At 44.9% G+C, this 19366-nt stretch overlaps 1 protein-coding gene across 1 annotated transcript in view; it reads right to left on the bottom strand.

Moving 5' to 3' along the window:
- Window positions 1-17656, bottom strand: part of LOC143112707 (roundabout homolog 2-like) — a 163666-nt gene extending 146010 nt beyond the window's left edge. The window contains exon 1 of the mRNA XM_076274974.1: window positions 17530-17656. Within this exon, the coding sequence (XP_076131089.1) occupies window positions 17530-17656 (127 nt within the window). The remainder of the gene's footprint in view (window positions 1-17529) is intronic.
- Between the last annotated feature and the right edge of the window lie 1710 nt (window positions 17657-19366).

The raw sequence follows: 19366 nt of genomic DNA, 5'->3' as shown, positions 1-19366 counted from the left end.
TGTGTAGCTATACTTCTCACTGCCTTTGCTTTTCAGGGCCTCTCTTTCTTATTTATTATTATTTCTCGAAGCTCTTATCTCTCAACTTGCACTATTCCCCCATCCCCACCCCTCTTCTGTGGGCTTGTCATCCCTCTCTTCTTTTACCAAATGCCAAATATACCTCTCTCACTCTCCTCCTGCATTCCAAAAGCCATTCCCCGGTGAGTTCATTTATTTTCTTTATCTGCCTTTTCTTACCTGCTTTTCTCCAGTTTACCTACCTGAATAATGCAGGTTGTTGATTCTTAAACCATGCAACATTAATGGCTAAATAATGCATAATTAATAGACTTAACTAGAAGAAAAAAAAAGGAAATTATTTTTTCCCCCTTTCAATCATCTCCTCCTGAGGATGATGGGATTGGACAGACCACCCACGGCCAGAGTGAGTGATAATGACAGTGTGACAGGCTTTTCAGTTTAGACTCCACGGAAAATCACCAGCCACCGACCAGTGAGGTCTCTGAGAGGGAACTGAGGCCTGCCCCTGAGTGACTAGACCCTTGATCTGAGAGAGCGAGCGAGCAAGAGAGGGAGAGCAAGAGAGAGAGAGAGAGAGAGAGAGATAGAGAGAGAGAGAGGGCCTCTGGGCATGGCTTTCCAGTCAAATGCCACGGAAAAGCCGATCCGGTTCAGTAAATTGAGGGGGGAAAAGTGTCCATGTGTGGGCCTCAGCATAGTCTGTGGCAGTGGTGGCGGCAACGGTGTACTGTATAGTGTGCGTGAGTGGGCACTGGCCCTCAACTTGAGTTTGCCAGCACACAAATTGCTCTCCCTCTCTCTTCCCCTGTCTCTCTCTGTTTTCTAAGTCTTTCTCAGCGTAGCTAAGCGAGGGGAAAATGGTGGCCATGGCGCTTTTGAAATGGTTTACCCATGTGGCATGTCACTGTCATCTGCTGTACAGTCCACTGAGCTTTTTATATTCTCAACAGCATCCCCCATCTCTCTCTCTTTTTTTACATTCATCCACCCATCTCTCTCTCTCTCTCTCTCTCTCTCTTTTTGTTTACTTTCTACTGCTTGTAAAACAGATCTCGGTAGTCCTCCAGGGCCCCGTAAATAAAACCCTGCGCTGCAGCACTGAGAGTGGAGTTGGAAAGGAGCCGCTGCTAATTTCGCCTGGGCGCTTTCGGTGATGAACGAGGGGTCATTACAGACGAACAGTGTGAGTGACCATGGCCACGGTGAATCACGGTGAATGGGTGAGAGAAAGTACAAGGGTTTGCGTAGCCAAAAAAAAGCCTCTACCTATCCATTCAGGCAATGCTTGAATGGTGCTTTTTCATTCGTATGCTGAAGAGTACTAAATTGTAATTGGACTAACAGAGCTACTGCAGATTTGGTTTTAAAGGATGTATGTTGTATGTCTCTTTGTTCCCTCTTACCTATTCAGCCGTGGCCCACTGGTTAGCACTCTGGACTTGTAACTGGAGGGTTGCCGGTTCGAGCCCCGACCAGTGGGCCACGGCTGAAGTGCCCTTGAGCAAGGCACCTAACCCCTCACTGCTCCCCGAGCGCCGCTGTGGTTGCACTCACTGCGCCGGGATTAGTGTGTGCTTCACCTCACTGTGTGATTCACGGATTGGGTTAAATGCAGAGACCAAATTTCCCTCACGGGATCAAAAGAGTATATATACTTATACTTTTTATTCAGTTTTGTCTGAACTTTTCTCTCTTGCTTCGACACGTATGTCCTTGTATACACACACACAAACACACACACACACACACACACACACACACACACACTCTGGATAGTTCTTCATCCCTTAGAGCAGAAGCATATAGAAGACTGGGAACAGTCTGTGGCTTAATTAAGAAGCATATTCCACAGCGCTGCCTTATCAGGCTACCTGGAATCAGAAGCACACGGCCTAATCTGATTTCATGTAGCCATCGCACTCAGCAACACTGATAGATGATTGCGAACGGGGGAGGGGAAGATTACTTTGATGTTCTCCATTCCTCGTCATTTAGTGCGTAACAGAATTTCATTTAAGATTACATGTGCACATCTGAGAAAGGGACTAATAGAAATGTACGCCGTATCTCTGGGTTACATTTGCCGAAGATAATAAGCGAGGAACGGTTTATGTACACAGTGTCGTTCAGTTGAGTGTGGTGACAGAAAAGTGTGTATGTGTGTGTGTGTGTGTGTGTGTATGTGCATGCTAAAGACGATGAATCAGAGATAAGCCATAGACTGAGAGAAACACTGGCAACACAAATGATAGAACTGCACAAAGAGATGTAGCGCATATGTGCTTGCACTTTCTATGACAAGGGGAACTTGCTAGCTGTGAAACAGTTTGTTTCCACGATTTTCTTATCCACCAGCAATTAGTTCAATCCCACAGGCTCACAAACGATAAGATATCTAGTAAAGGAAAAAGGGTAAGTAAGGAAGATAAGCCGGCCAACCTCCACCTTCTCCCCACAAATTGCATGTACTGTAGACATGGGAGCAAGTCAGGCCTGAGGATTGATGACAGGGAGGGGAGGGGAGGTGGTGGTGGGGTGGGGGGGGTGGGGGTGGGGAGTGAGAGGACAGACAACCTCTGAGGCGATCTGCTGATGCACAAACTCTGCTAGTCATCACCTGCTCCTAATTAATACAAATGTCTCCCAGACAAGACAAAGTGAGAGAAGAGGCAGGAAACGCATCTCTTCCTCACTTTAATGAGATGAGAGAAGAGGATGATTGGCAGTCTGTGTGCCGCTGTCAAGGGAGAGAAAGGGAGAGCGAGAGCATTTTGAAGGCTTAGTCAAGCTCCCAACAGCAGCAAAGAACTGCTTCTGATCCATCAGCGAGATCCAACACAGCTGTCTTCCTCCCATGGCCGGTGTGAACTGGGGTGGGAATTCTCCGCAGACCTCGATTAGGAATGAAAAGGCCCCACTCAGACTCACACTGCGCTCTGTCTATGAGGGCAATTAGTATTAATAAAGTAGATGAAGAGATTTGTGTTGGGCGGCCTCGCCATCCACAACAAAGGATCCAGTGGAGTCCAATCCGTGTAATACACATGGGAGATACAAACAGGAGGTCACCAGTGCTCATCTTCCCTTTTGCCAAACAAGAAGATGAACATGAAGGCAGTCTTTCTTCTGATTTTCATATTTGTTTGCATGTTTGTGTGTGTGTGTGGTGTGTGTGTGTGTGTGTGTGTTTGTTATATTTCATCAGTTGCTCTTTCATCTCTGATATCTGCAAGTCAAAATTTCCATCCCAAAGCATGTACGGAAACTAGGGCACCAGAAAGGGCATCAAAGGTCATTCTTCATTTGGCATAGTGTATATTTTTAAATCACGACCTTTTCAGTATATTTAAAATGATACAATCTGCATAAAAAGTTAACATTTCTTTCTCTCAGACTCACACAGACACAGGTGGGTCCTGCCTACAACACAGCGCCATCACAGATGGCCTCGGCAAGGCTCGGGATGTCCAGCCCTCTTTATCCGACATGTTCAAACACCGTCACTACACTAATCCACGGACAATGTCCCCTACCACACACCTTCTCCTCCTCCTCCTCCGCCCCCCCACCCCCCCCCCTCTAATTCAAATCGGACTACATAATTACAGCTGACCCCCTCACCCCCTCTCGCTCGGGCTAGGTAATGGTGTTCTTTAGCTCCAGTGTGCTCGGGCTGATTCAGATCAAGTCTGCGGAGAGAAACGAAGACTGGCAGAGTGTTGGCCGTGGCCACCCTATACCTGACTGGGCAGGAGAGAATTGAAACTGTGAGGAGAAAGCTCAAATTAAATGCGGAGGGGAAACGAGCAGGGTCTTGACGTGTGAAAGTGTGATGTCAGGTAAAGAAGAGGAAGTTTAGTTCTTGTACTGCCACTGGTATGGATGGTTTAGTGAAATGCAAAATGTCCTCCTCCCTTTTTCTCCCACTCATGAGAGAGGATGTTTTTAGGCCAAAGAACTGCTCACATTGCTGTTTTTTACAGAAAGTGCTGCAGGACAACAACATTTAAGTGTGGCTGAATTCAAATAATGTGCCAAGAAGGGCTTTTTCACTAGTGAATATTCTTGCATTAAAAATGGCTTTTCCACAGGGGCAAACTGGACTCCTTTTTTCATAACTTTGAGACGGAGGGGGGAAAAAAGGTGCAAAACAAAATTTGGGATGGCTTCCAGGCTGTCTGTTTTCTGCAAACATGTTAGGAAAATGATGCTTTCGGAAACCAATAGAACATCAAAACCATTTCCAACAAATGCTCAGTAGAGAACAGTAGAGCTCTTCTGAAGCTGCCTTTGTAACACCCACTTTGTGCACTGTGGAAATGCTATGCTTCTATGCTTTGCATTCCCTCATGAAGCACTAATAGCATCCTGTTATATAATTAGAACAGAGAAGAATGGACTTCCCATCTCCCAATAACAACCTCATCAATGTCAAACACAGAACCCATGGAGGTGTTGACAGTGCGTTTTGTTCGACATTTGATTTTCCCATTAAATAAGCAGAATTACATGGTGAAGTGCTAACAAGTATCTGTCAAAGCAAGCACTTGTGAACAGGGAAGAATGGTGTCATTTCCAGTCTGGTCTTTGCCGGTTCTAGTCACAATTGGTGTTCTCAAACCAGCTTCAAAGTGAAGTATCCAAGAACCCAGACGAACAGATACAAGCAGCACATATTTGATCCCAAGAAGACCCACCTAAACAGTAATCAGCATCCTATATGAACATCTCCAGTCTGTAGGATTTCACATCCATACATCTCTACAGGATAGTGAATACTCAGTAATGTAAACATGAAGAGAGAGTTGCATGAATCCAGAGATACTTAACTCACGCGTACCATACCGAGGCTTAGCAGCAGGCGTTAAATTAGAAATGTCTCTTTCCCCTCTTTCTTTATCAGTGTTTGGCATTATAATCTAGAGGTTAATATCGGGATAAGGTGTTCACATTAGATTACATTTTAACCAGAGTCATTAATTCTATCGGGGGTGAGTGTCCTTGGGCTACCTCACCCAGGAGCTGGTCTAATTACTTTTCTGCCACTGCACAGAAGGGTAGGGGAACTTAGTGGGATGGAACCATTGTGTAATGCTGACGACAATCACCATGACTTATTTTTCAGAGACCACATCTCTCCAATGTGATTTCTTAAAAGCACCAATGTGACTGCTTTTCTCATAAATAACAAAAATGATTATCACTCACTCCCAAACCGCCGATTACTTCTACTTGTATTATCATATTTTATCTAAAGGAAATGGAAAAGAAACCCCCACTCTACGACTGGTTCATCAATTCTCAAAACCAAGACAACAGAATCAGTTCAGTAGTTTTTTTCCCCTTGTTTATCGCTCTGATTTATCCCAGAGTTGCAGTGCAGATTCCTTTAAAGTAGAGTAGAAACAAGTGAACTATGGAGATGCTGGGGGCTTTTCAGCCAATCACATTTTGTTTTTTGGATATGTTCAAACGAAGCCTAGCGCTAAGCCCCTGCCCCTTAGGGCTTTCCGCATCTCCAGCGAGCCCCTCACTAACTTACTGGATAAGAAAATAATGTCAGATTGATGTGCTCACCAGCCAATCAGACTGCTTTATTTGTGCTCTGAGGGGCACGAATAAATCCTTAGATATGTAATCTTCTAAGTCCTTCTGGCTGGACTTGATTAATGCAATCACACATGATATGTGTACTGCAGTCAGTCCAGCAGTTACTAGACTTAGCTTTTAGACCGTGAGGTTAAGAGCATGAGTGGATGACCAGTATGTGTTACATAAGCATATAAGAAAGCTGAGGTAAGATCTAGATAAAACATGAAGTATTTTCTGTAGATTTCACTGATCTGTATGCTGGAGTGATACAGCATTCACTTGTGTTCAGTTTTGACTTTCCATGTGTGATTCAGCTTCTAGTATTGCAGGTCAGGTGATACAGCCCTATATAATGGGTGCATGTCACTCACATCCATTCAGTGCGGTGCAGACCATTAAAGTTCCATTCCCAAGCCTCTAGCAACACTTCTCTTACTGAAGGTTTATGGCCTGTGTGTGTGTGTGTGTGTGTGTGTGTGTGTGTGTGTGTGTGTGTGTGGCGTCCGTCTTGATGTGACATGAAGGGTGGCATGGCACACAAAGTCACTGATTCCATTTTTCCACTGATGGTGACTCACCTTGCTTGAAGCCACAGGGAGCAAAAAAGGGCAGCTCCCATCAGCCTTCCACCCCCAATATACATTTCCTCTCCACATCTCAAAGGGACTGAGGCATTTGATCTGCTTACATATGGTATATGGGCAATTCCACACAAAACTGTCACATCCATAACGCCAACACAATGCCATGGTATGGTATGATGTGAATGATGATTACTTGAAATTTGAGCATTCACTCTTCTTGATTGTAGAACTTACAGTACATGAAAAACTTTTGACAATCATTAGCATCATACACATACCATGGCATTTAGTTGCCGTTATGGACGTGACCGTTTTGCGTGGAATTGCACATAATATATACAATATATGTATAAAGCATTGTTATTGTTTTTCTGTTTATTTTACTATTGATTTTAAACCAATGTTGATCTTTGCGGATTCAATGTTGTGTGTGCGTGTGAAAATTGCTGACTGAACATGTTGATGTGTTTGTCATGGTCAGGTGTCTCTCTTCTCATCTTGGTCTTTGTTTTCTTTGTCCTTTTTCATCCACCCGTAGATAGAGAAGGCAGAATCTTTCACACTTGTTCTCCTTTCACCTCAGGCCTCCTCCGCCCCCGTGCCCAATCCCAGGCACCACCCCTAACCCCAAGCACAGGGGGAAACCATTTGTACTAGCCGAGGGGGTCACCCAACAGGGGCTCTCTCGCTCTCTTGTGCGCGCACGCACAATGAAATATTCATCGCACAAACACAATGTCCTACTTTGCGTTGTACCGTTTGCCAGCAGCGTGCCTCCGGTGTACATAATTCTCTACTGACGGTGACAGGAGCATAGACTCACTCAACACTACTTAGCATTTCAATCAGGAGGCCGACGAGGGAAACAAACGATCAAAATGTCATCCTCTCCTGGGCGACACTGCGAGAAAGAGACTCTCAGATGAGCAGGGAGAATGTGTTTGTGGTTATGCATTGAGTTTGTTGACAATGTTACTACATTATGTCAATATGTCAATCAACAAGTCAATAATGACTAAATATCCGTCACTTGTTTAGTGACTGAAAACACAAAACAGTGTGTGGGAACAAAAATACATAGTCCCTGGCCTGTACATCTGTTATCTACCCTAATTATGGTTACAGTATAGCACACTATACAGTATGATTTTAGTATACTGTATGGTCAGATAGCATAGACTATTGGAAGATTGCAATGATTTTCCACTCTGCTCGGTCCATACTCTCAGTAACTCTCAGCTTCACAGTTGAGAAAATGTAGTTTTGGCTTGTGCCTCTGATGCAGCCTGTCTTGTATGATAAAGTTTATTGTGATATATGTGAAGTTATGAAACTGTCTGTGTTGTGAGCTGTTGCCAGAGGAAGTTAATATCACCATGGGGCTAAATGCTGTCAATTGCCACAGTTCGACACCCACACTATTTGTGGCAGTGTCTCGGGGGAAAGAAATCACCAGCAACTTCCTGAAAGCCCAAATGTTCAGAATTCGGTTGCATCTGTTGTTGCAAACTGTTTCCCAGAGAAACAGATGACAGAAATGCACAGTCCTCAGTGTCACACATGAATTCATACTGAATTTCTCAAAGAGCACTGCAGAGCTCTGTTTCCTAAAACTCCACTCCCAAAGAGTGGAGGGCCACTTGCTGATTAAATATGCAGGAGTTCTGTTTCGGTATCAGGCTCTCTAAAGGTCTATCCTAACACAATCTGAAGATTGCACTAATGGCAACGTGTCTGAATCGATGCCATTTGCACCACCTTAAGACTGCATTTAGAAATAAGGTAACACTTTACGGTAAGGGTACATGAATTATCATGAATTTATGCATGAATTAATTCATGATTTATGTATTAATTAATTCCTTAATATCTCATGAATCATCAGGAATTTACATGAGTTAATCTGTCATACATGAACAGCACATCACCTAAAGCATTAGTTATGGTGGGCACATCATGTTTAACCCATTATGAATTATCATTTATTAAGTATGATCATGATTGTTTATTTTTCTGCCAAAAAAGTGGTCATCACTGCTCAAATTCTGATTTGAACACAACTTTGCAGTTATCTAAACACATGTCATTATTCACCACTTTAGTTGAGGGGCCACAGACATGATGAACTCCTGAACAATTAACCTTAAATTCATGTAATCATGATAAATCATAATGATGTACCCATCGTACCTAATGCTTAGTTGATGTGTTGTTAATGCATGAGGTCATGAATGAAAGACTATGAACTCATGTCAATTCCTGATGATTCATAAAATATAAAGGAATGAAGTAATGCATAAATCATTAATTAATTCATTCATGAATTCATAAAAATTCATGTACCCTTACTGTAAAGTGTTACCTGAAATGCTATTGATGCACCATCAGATTTCATATACAAGTCATTACATATTTCATATACAAGCCACATTGACAAATGACAGGTAAAGTGTGGTACAGTTATGTGAGTGAGTAGCCTACTGTGAGACCAGAGTACACAAGTGGGTACAGTTATGTGAGACCAGAGTATAAAAGTTGGTACAGTTATGTGAGTGAGTACAGTACTGTGAGACCAGAGTATAAAAGTGCAGTTATGTGAGTGAGTACAGTTAGAGACCAGAGTATAAAAGTGGGTACAGTTATGTGAGTGAGTACAGTTATGTGAGACCAGAGTATGATAGTGAGTACAGTTATGTGAGACCAGAGTATAAAAGTGGGTACAGTTATGTGAGTGAGTACAGTTAGAGACCAGAGTATAAAAGTGGGTACAGTTATGTGAGTGAGTACAGTTATGTGAGACCAGAGTATGATAGTGAGTACAGTTATGTGAGACCAGAGTATAAAAGTGGGTACAGTTATGTGAGGCAGGGTGTGTCAGAATATGTGGGGACAGACTGTTTGCAACAGCAGCAGCAACAACAAAAACAACAACAAACAACAACAACAACAACATCATCCAGTACCACAATGTCAACAACAAGAGCAATAGGAAAACAGACTCATAAAATATAAATCCTGACATGTATTTGACAAGAGAATACATTTTCAGAGTGAAAAGTTTAGTGATATCAGCTACTGTGCATCATTCCAAAATCATGCCAAAGCCCCGTGAGTGTTGTTGCTGGGCAAAACATCCGTCTTAATTTCTTCGGCCTCTCTCGTATATATATTTTTTATATAAAAGATAGATTAAGGCTTCACAGATCTTCCAAGCTTAACAGGAAATGAATACACCATCCCCAACTTTCTAGACGTATTGGCATCTCACAGAGGGGAGTGGCATAAAAATATGTCTCCCCAAAAAATGAAAGCAAGACAGAAACAGAAAAGCTTAGGTTGGCAAATTCAGAATTAGCCTAATTCTTTTGTCTGTCAGGCAGGTCTATTTTTTTCTCTTTCTCAGACTCTAAGCAGCTCAGCATGCAAATCCCCCCACATGTAAATCCATACATTAATATGGGGCAATTATGACACGTTGCTTGTTCCTTGCAGGGGAAGTTTGCTGCTGAGTCTGTTGGCAGTGTGCGTCAGATATCCTGGTTAGAGTGGATAATAGCATACGCAGCTAACGCAGAGCAGTAGCGCTATCTCTCTCTCTCTCTCTCTTAGGCAACACAGCCATAAACCCAGCCATAAAAATCAAACTTCTAAAAGTGGCAGTTAAAGATAATCTACAATGACGTGGCCAAAGGCTCTTTAAATAGATATACTGGAAGAATTTTGTCAGTGTAGGTCTTTTTGAACAGTTCTCTGAACTATTTTGGTCTTGTTACAAAAAGGAAGGATGACATACATGCAAAGACACTGAAAAAAAGACGTAATTTTTCTTTCAGCTGGCTCACTTTTAGTAAGAGCCTGAAATCTACTATCATGGGTTGCTTACTCAACTGAGCTGCATATTTTTACATCTAACATATTTGTATATAAATCTCATTGAAGACCTTGTGGACTAATGAGTATCATGTATTTCCAGTCAGCATACATTCACCAGATTCACTAGGGGTTAATGCAACAATATGCAACAACTGGACACAAAAACGTTCTGCTTGCCTTTTAGGTTATAAGAAAGGTAGCACTGCCGTCTTTAAAATATCTGACTGGGATTAATCTGTAACAATATTCTTTGACAAATACTTAAAATTGTTGTTTATGTCAAGACAATAAGTCAGAGAACAATTGAGAAACGTCCACGTTAAATATTCAAAATTCATCTGGACAAGTAAATAAATAAACGCCCTCATATCAGACCCATCTGGCATGTTCCAGAAATGTCCAGGGCAGTCAGTGTCCATTCTTAGAGCAATTACTTCCACTCTGAACTCTCTCGAAAGTTTTTAAATATATTAGTGTGTCACAGAACTCCACAGAAAAGGTATTTCACTAAGGTATGTGGCATACTTTATATGGTCCAAAATCTTGACATGTGAAATTCAACCTGCCCTAGCAGCAGTAGTATATCTGTTTTTGTTATTGGTATCGAAAAGGAAAGCCACCTCAGCATTCTGAAAACACTTGATAGTTATACAAATTGAATAAGAACTGAACTAATAAGAACTATTGGAAAATGAAATAATGAATATGAAATAATTGGTCATGGTCTGTAAAAATCATGTTACTACTATCATTCTGAATACTGTCACAGCAAGCTAAAGGAATATTCTCTAAAGAGCATCTTAATGTCAAACATTTACAGTAGCTTTTTTTGTGCCTAACCTCTGCTGTTTACAGAAACAAAAACAAATGTCATGTGGCTCTTTGCAGCTGAGAGGAAGCTTTGACAGGAGTATCTATGAGCAAGCTTTTCTTCACTCACCAAAACAAAACTGTGTCATAGCTCAACTTTCTCATGATTTTTCTCTAAACAAACACATTCCACAATCTTCTTTACCATGTCCTACTCCTCTGCTCTCGATCCCAAACAAAGATGCAAATAAACAAACCTATAGTAAGCTTGGGATTAGAACTCTGCCTTTCAGTAAGTGTTTCAGTCAGCCCAACGACTTGGCCCGCTTTCCTCAATCAGTGCAGGATGCAGAATGGAGTGGCCTGATTGGCTTATCACCAAACAGCACTCACCACACAGCTGGAGACGCAGCTGAGGCATGCTGGGATATCTGGACATCCTTAGAGAGGTCGACAGCTTATTGATATTCCTTGCATTAGTGTTATTTTCTTCTTATTTGTTTTTTTCTAAAGGAAAATTGTGTATTACTGTACATGTTCCAAGATTGCAATCTGCTTCTGTCTTTGTTCACATTCATTCGTTTATTCGCTCTTCTTTTTTTTTGCTTTTGTTTCCCACCGTTCTGGTGGGCAGATGAGGTGGGATGATGAATCGGTCAATAACAGCACGGTCCAGCGTGATAAAGTCGTGGTGCTTTGCCAGCCACAGACAAATATGGCCTGACAAACAATGCTGGGAAAGGCAGAGAGAAAAAAGAGAGAGGGAGAGAGAGAGAGAGAAGGAGAGAAGAGAGGAGAAATGAAAGGACAGGAGAGGGAGAGACAAAAGGAGAGAAGAGAGCAGAGGAGAAAACTGGAGACACAAAGATAAGAAAGAGGAGAGGGTGAAAAGACAAGAGCATTGGGACGACAAGAGAAGGGAGAGAGTGGGAGAAAAGAGGAGGGGAGAGAGGAAAAGAGAGGAGGAGAGAAGAGGAGAGTGGAGGGGGCAAGGGCAGGTCAACAACAGCGCCATTAAAAGCACCACCTCTGCACGGATGCACATTTTTAATGAGCATTGAACAGTCAGCCAGGCTTCAATATCATCCGTTACTATCTGCTGACCCCTGGCAGCTGCTGACTTTGGTGCGGCTGCGGCCCCGATCTGGCGCGGACCCCAGGCCAGCGCATCTGGGCCAGATCTGGCTCAGAGTGGGAGGGAGAGAACACCGCGCTGCCTCTTGGATGTCACAGTGGTGGGCGAGAGGGCATGATGCACTTGGCTTTGGATTTGCATCCCATCCGCCCCTCCATCTGAAGCTAAATCATTGCTGGGACTTGCTTCTCTTTCTCTCTCTCTCTTTCTCTCTCTCTCTCTCTCTCTCTCTCTCTCTCTCTCTCTCACTCACGCAGGTTTCCATGCCAGGACAAGCTACAGGCATTTTGGATCTCTGACGGCCGAGATGACTGAGAGCTGAACTGCACCTCATGGCCATGATGTTGTTTACCAAGGAACAGAGCTGACTTCTAAAGAGACTGCTCAAAATGCATTCGCAACCAATGAAATACAAGCACACACACACACACACACACACACACACACACATACAGAAAACCACCAAGCAGCACAAGGACAAGCACATCATAGCACCAAGGTTACAGAAGTGGCTGTGGGTGGACGCAGCGCACTGTCATGTCAGGGCTCATAACTGTCCAAGACTGATGTTTATGCCAGAGGACAAAATGCTCATTAAACAAGAGGCAAAATAATTTTCAGCAAACATAATGTTTTTTTTTGTTTTTTTTTTTATTTAAAAAGAGGCCAGCACATTAAAAAAAAAATAAATAAATTGAAATAATAATAGTTGCTTGTGCACACAGTTTTTTTTTTTGCTCTTGTTTTTTGATGTGCTGTTTAGATGCTGTCAAAGTTGCTGCGTGACATTGTCACATTAGGGTGCGTAATACATGCAATTAGAAGCGCTGTCGCCACTGCAGCTTCAGCAAAATTACACCCCCTGTCTCCAAAGGCTGCCTCAAAGACTGCCAGGGGTGGTGGTGGGAAAAGGGGTGGAGATGGAGAGGCAGGGTGGGGGGTTAGTGAGAGGGTAGGGTTTAGTTGGGGGTGGGGGGGGGTGTTTGTTGACAGAACAGCCCTTTGAGCACTGGCCTCTTCAGTCGGCCTCGTTGGCCAATCACTCTCCATTAGTGTGGCTTGGCCTGTCACCGTGACCCGCGTGAGGTCTGCTCATCGCCCCATTAGACTTCACCTGCGTGGGGCCGACTAAAGGAGGAGACGGCGTTGGCAGGAGGAAGTGGAACATTAGAGGAGAAAATAGGAGGAGAAAAAGGTACAGAAGCTTTGGGCTGGGAGGAGGGTGGTGAAATTATGAAAATGTGATGGAAAGAGACAGATGAGCAGGAGAGAGAGGAGGAAAAAAAGAGCAGGTATAGGAGGACAGGAAGATTATGTTGTCTTGGAGCACATGAGATCATGTGAGTGTACGGCAACTGACATAAAACGCTAAACTACAACAGAATTCGGAGCTAAAATAAGAAACACAACATATTGCAAGAGAAAGATCCTGGCCAAACAAAACACATCCAGTTTGACTTTCAATTCCATCACAGTGAATGACTTCAACGAAGCAGGAAATCAGTAATCAGCACAGCCTTCATTTAAAAAAAAAAAAAAAATTATAAAATATCTGTACAAGACAGTCAATGCCCAGGGTCACAATTCCCAGCAACTGTGGAGCTCAGGAGAACCCAGAAGAGAGAGAGAGAGAGAGAGAGAGAGAGAGAGAGAGACTCGCTTGGTCAAAGAGCTGCAGCGGTGAGATCCTGTCGGACTCGACTCCAGTCAGCCCCCCTGGAGCTGCGCCCCCCCCCCCGCTAAAATAAGCGCAGCGGCAGGGTCAGGAAGGTGAAGCGTAAATGAGCCGAGTTGGAGAGACCCAAACCTCAAGAGCGGCTCGCAGCCCTAATTGCAGGAGGGAGCTCCTGGCCTGATGTAGTCATGAGCTGAAGGCCGTCGCGGACACAGAAGCATCCCCCGTTTCAAAGCATTTAGAGGGAGAAGTGGGCTGAAGGCACTGATATCCATGCGTAAAGGCATGCCGGCACGGATGCACAAAACATACGCCTCGAATCGGCCGCAGTCTTGTTTTGTGGTGGACATTGAGGAACGAGGTTAAATATAGAATACAAATGACTTTCACTGGAGATCTTCTGTGTTTACTTCATGGTTCAGTGTGTCTGACTCAGACAACACTGAACAATGACAATTTTGTTTATGTAATGTTATTTGCTGCATTGCGTTCATTGTGACTCCTTACCATCTACGCTCTCATTAATTATACAAGCACGTTTCTGTCAAACTCTCTGTCTCTGTCTCTCTCTCACACACACACACACACACACACACACACACACACACACTCACACATACAGACAAACATTGTGTGTAAATTGAATCAGGGAACAGTCTTAAACAATCATGGGCACCATTCTATTTCCAAGATGCACGCAAATGCATACCCATGACATCATGTGTAGTTTTGAGGAAAGTGACTTTTTAAACCAAAATACATTATGATTTTCATAAGGTCCATCAAAGACAAACAGCAAAATACTATTTTGTATTTCAAATACACATTTTGAAGTAAATAGATTAGAAATACTGCCCATCCATGATTGCACCTTTAACTACTTCTTGTGGATGTTTGAGGACAGAACAGAGTGGGCTTGGTGGAGCTGCAGTCAGTCTGGGTTCAATTCACTGACCTGCCATTTCAAGTCATTTTGGATAAAAATGTGTCTGCTAACTACCAGTCAATTTTAAAACTTCAACTAGTTTTAAAGAGCTCCATCTTATAACCAACAGATGTGTTTGGATTGACATATCCTGCTACCAATCAGGGTTGAAATAGTTGGAGAAGGATGTTATTTTAAATGCGTGTTATGAGTATTTACCTTCATGTTTCTCAGGTATTGACTGTCTTCAACCACTCAGTAATACAGAGAGGTGACAACCTTGACATAGGCATCTCACACAGAGAGAGGGAGGAATGGCAGAGCAACTCATAACAGAGGAAAGAGGAGGTGTGTGTCACTTTAAACACATACACCCAGATGAATACTTTGCAATATGCCATGTGTGAGTGTGAGTGTGTGAAAGAGGGAGAGAGAAAGTGTGTGTGTGTGTGTGTGTGTGTTTGCTCTCACAGTGGGCGGATGGGTGCAATTCAAAAGCAGGAACCCAAAAAAGCTAATTCAAAGCGATACGTAGAGTACTGCCATCTGTTACTTTTCACACGGCATTTTCATAAACAATTACACAGTAATCAGAGCATGTAATGTAAAGGTGCTATCCTTTCAAAGATACACACTTACCCAAAGAAAGCCTTCGCATGGTTCACACTGTGCTTAACCAAGTTTGTTTTAAGTCTCTGTGAGCAACACCAAAAGACAAAAGTGTGCTAAATAATGAAGGGGCCACAGATCTGCTGTAAGGGGGAGGATGAGAGGAATGAGTGGGGGAATAAGAAGAGGAATAGACAAAAGCCGTGGGAGATGGAGTGAGAGAGAGGGAATAAAATAGAGGGAGAGAGAGAGAGACAGAGAGAATGGAATAGAGGGAGGGAGAGAGCTAGCGGGTAACAGAGAGAAGAGACAGGAGATGGAGCCAGAGCAGGAGAGGAAGTGGTGTGTGGTGTGTGTGGTGTGTGTGGCGGTGGCAGGGAATCTGGTTAAGCGGATCACGGGGCCACCACGGGCCCTTTGGTGGCGGGCATGGAGCCGCTTGGCACGGGGCCCCTCGCGCTGATACTGGAGGCAGGAGACGGGCCGCGGGCCCACACAACATCAGAGCAGAGATAACAGACGTCCTCTAAGCTGACAAATGAGATTAAGAAGGGTCGGTGTGTGTGTGCGTGTGTGTGCCTGTGTGTCTATGAGAGAGGGGTGGGTGGTGGTGGTGGTGGGGGTTGAGACTCCAGACCAGTGAGGGTAGTGGTGTTGGTGTTGGAGAGGATGGTGGTCCCTCTCCACCTGGCTTGGCTGCTCAGGACACCACCAGGGGCAGGCAGGCAGGGACACTCCTGAACCAGCCAGGGCCCCTTGGGCTGAGCTATGGGGAGACTCGCCTGCCCACACCCCCCACCCCCACCCCCCACTAAATGCATTGGTTCTGCTGCCTCCTATCTCCACCGTGCACAGTCCTATCACCACACACCCAGAGGTGCAGCCTCTCACAGCACACAGAGCCCTCAGGCATGTGCGTGTGTGTGTGTGTATGTGTGTGTGTGTGTGCGTGTGTGTGTGTGTGTGTGTGTGTGTGCAAATTAGTGTGTACTGTGACTGCACTGTATGTGTTTGTAAATTTCTTAATTTCCATGTAAGCATGTGTGTGTGTGTGTTTGCACAAGACCAAATGGCTCCCTCTCCCTCCCTCTCTATCTCTCTCCCTCCCTCCCTCCCTCCCTCCCACACACACACACACACACACACACACACACACACACACACACACACACACACACACACACACACACACACACACACACACACACACACACACACACACACACACACACACACACACACACACACACACACACACACACACACACACACACACACACACACCTACAGTATACACACAGCAGGTCTAGGGGATAGGATTTTCCACCACACACATCAGCTTAGCAAAACTCAGCATTAAATCATGTTTGCATACCCTCCCTTTCCTTTGCATGTGTGTGCACACACACACAAACCGATGACCCCAAAACACAAATACTGTACACACACTCTATTCCCCTGCTCTCACTTATGTAGCCACAAGCTGTACCCTCAGAGAAACGTGGAGCTGCAACTTGGAAATGTGAAAGTAATCAAAGGAAATGATTATCATTACATCAAAACATTAGATTAATTTTCCGAGCTAGAAAACACTTTGTGACTAACAGTTCCAACCTGGCAGAGGCTTGATTAACTCCCACTCCCCAAACGTGCACTCTCCCTCTCTCCATTTCTCTGTCTCTCTCACACTCACACACACACAAACACACACACACACACACACACACTTACAGAGTTATACACACACAGAATGCAGTGCTACAACATGGTCCAAAACAAAATGTTTCTCCATCAATCTGTCCACCCCTGGATCCCTCCTGACCTTGAGCAGCAGTAGCTGCCAGCAGCCCAGCTCTCAGCAGCACGCTGCAACACACATGTTCCAGGTAAGGCAGCCACCTCATCCATTACCACATCTACATGGCTCATTAAAGCTACAGTCAATCCAGCACACGGCAAGGAGCCACACACACACACATACACATAGACACACATGCACACACATACAGACCCACTCACTCATATACACACACACACACACACATGCAAACACACACACACACAGACCAACTCACTCATACACACACACATAGACTCACATGCACATGCACACATACTGTACACACACACACACACACAGACCCACTCACTCATATACACACACACTCACTCACACTCACACACACACACACACACACACACAGAGCCCCTGGCACAGGCAATCTCACTAACCTCCATCATCCCCTTCAACATCTTGAGTATTTTGGAGGACTTTGCCGGAGGGTCGCGACTTAAGACTTACCACCTTTGTTGCGGTGCCTTCCCTGCGCTCTGCCCTGTCTGGTCACCCCTGGCCCCCCCAGCAGCAGTGAGAGGATGAGCGCGAGCTCACAGGCGGACAGGAAGCCACCCTGGTTCCAGGCCAGCATCTCGGAGCGCCGTGAATCTCCCCCGTCAGCGTCAGAAGTGGAAATGGAAACAGCGCCGAAATAGACTCCTTTTTTCCCCCACAGTAGTTTCCACTCGCGGGTAAATGGAAGGGACTTCAAGCTGTCAGCTGTATCCACCATGGGCTGATGGGGGATTTTGGGTGCCCCCCACCCCCAGCCCCTCCACCGGTCACCCCCCCCTCCCTCCTCCTCCCCTCTGTCTGATTAACACTCACTTTCACTTCAGATGTAGAGAAGCTAGTGAGAAGCTCTGGCACAAACAGCTGGTGGACAAAAAACTAAGGGGACCTCTGAAATCAGGCATCTTGGTGTTCACATACACAGATCAACATACATCCAAGATCTCCTGGCAAACTTTTGTGTCTTCTTCTCGTCCGTCAGTCAGTCAGTCCCTCCCTCCTCACCCCCGATGGCTGGAGAGTTTGACCCTCCCAGAGTTGGATATGCGTGGTCCTTCCGTGGTGCTTCTCTCACATCTTCTCTCCTCTCTGCTCTCCTCTCCACAGGCTGATGTTTCAGTGGAGCGCCATACCTCCTCCAGTTTCCAGCCCTCCTCCCTCTCTTTAGTCCTCAGTTTGCTTCCAGTTTCTCTCTCTCTCTCTCTCTCTCCCCCCCCAAACGTGAAAGCTCGGCACGGGGGAATTCTCTGAAGTGCAGCGGCAGCCTAGGCAGCCTCTCTTCCAGTGTTTCTCTTTCTCTCCCTCTCTTATTCTCTCTCTCTCTCTTTCTCTCTCTCTCTCTCTCTCTTTCGCTCTCTGGCTGACAGTGATTAGTGCTACTGCTTCTGCCACTAACGTTGCTATGCCTATCGCTGCTGATGCTGCTGCTCCTGCTGCTAAGGCTGCCACTGTTGCTACTGGAGCTGAGAGTGTCTGAATGAGAGAGCTTATATCAGTGAGCACCCTTACCGCTTGCTCAGAGGAACGGCACATCCACACGCAAAGCTTGTGTGTATGTGTGTCTATGCCTGTGGGTGCCTTTTTTTCCAAATATGTGTCAGTGTGTGTGTGTGTGTGTGTGTGTGAAAGAGAGAGAGAGAGTGAGAGAGAGAGAGAAAGAGAGAGGAGAGAGAAAAAGACAGAGAGAAAAGGGGCGGAGGTGGGAGTTAATCTTCAAGACTGTAAATGAAGGAGAAAACGAGAGCTGAGAGAGAAGGGGAGAGAGAGAGAAAGAGAGAGATAGAAAGAGAGAGAGAATAAGCTGCTGTTGCCAGAGTTCTGTGTGGAGAGTGACAGTCAAGAGTGAATAGGAATGAAGACAGCAGAGCCCGTAGTGATTACATGAGAGGGGAAGAGAGGATGGAAAGAGAGAGGAAACAAAAAGAATGAGGGAGGAAGACAGAAAATGAAGCAGGTGTGTGGCAGCAGGTCACGTTGAAGGTTGTAATCCAGTCAGCAACACGAGAGCAGTCGGCAGAGTGTCTCTCCGAGATGGAACAAGTCAACATCAACAGACAAACAGAGAGAGGGAGAGAGAGTGTGTGTGTGTGTGTGTGTGTGTGTGTGTGTGTGTGTGTGTGTGTGTGTGTGTGTGTGTGTGTGTGTGTGTGTGTGTGTGAGAGAGTGTGCGTGTGTGTGTGTGTGTGTGTGTGTGTGTGTGTGTGTGAGAGAGAGGAGGAGAGAGTGTGTGTGTGTGTGTGTGAGAGAGAGGGAGCGAGAGAGAGTGTGTGTGTGTGAGAGAGGGTGTGTG

Source organism: Alosa pseudoharengus, unplaced genomic scaffold (genome assembly GCF_046254945.1).
Source record: "Alosa pseudoharengus isolate Yale_2024_CS ecotype anadromous, Long Island Sound unplaced genomic scaffold, YU_APseudo_1.1 YU_APseudo_1.1_scf_8, whole genome shotgun sequence".
NCBI classification, from domain to species: Eukaryota; Metazoa; Chordata; class Actinopteri; order Clupeiformes; family Clupeidae; genus Alosa; species Alosa pseudoharengus.
The sequence above is the reverse complement of the archived record's forward strand: the minus strand, read 5'-3'. Positions and strand labels throughout refer to the sequence as shown.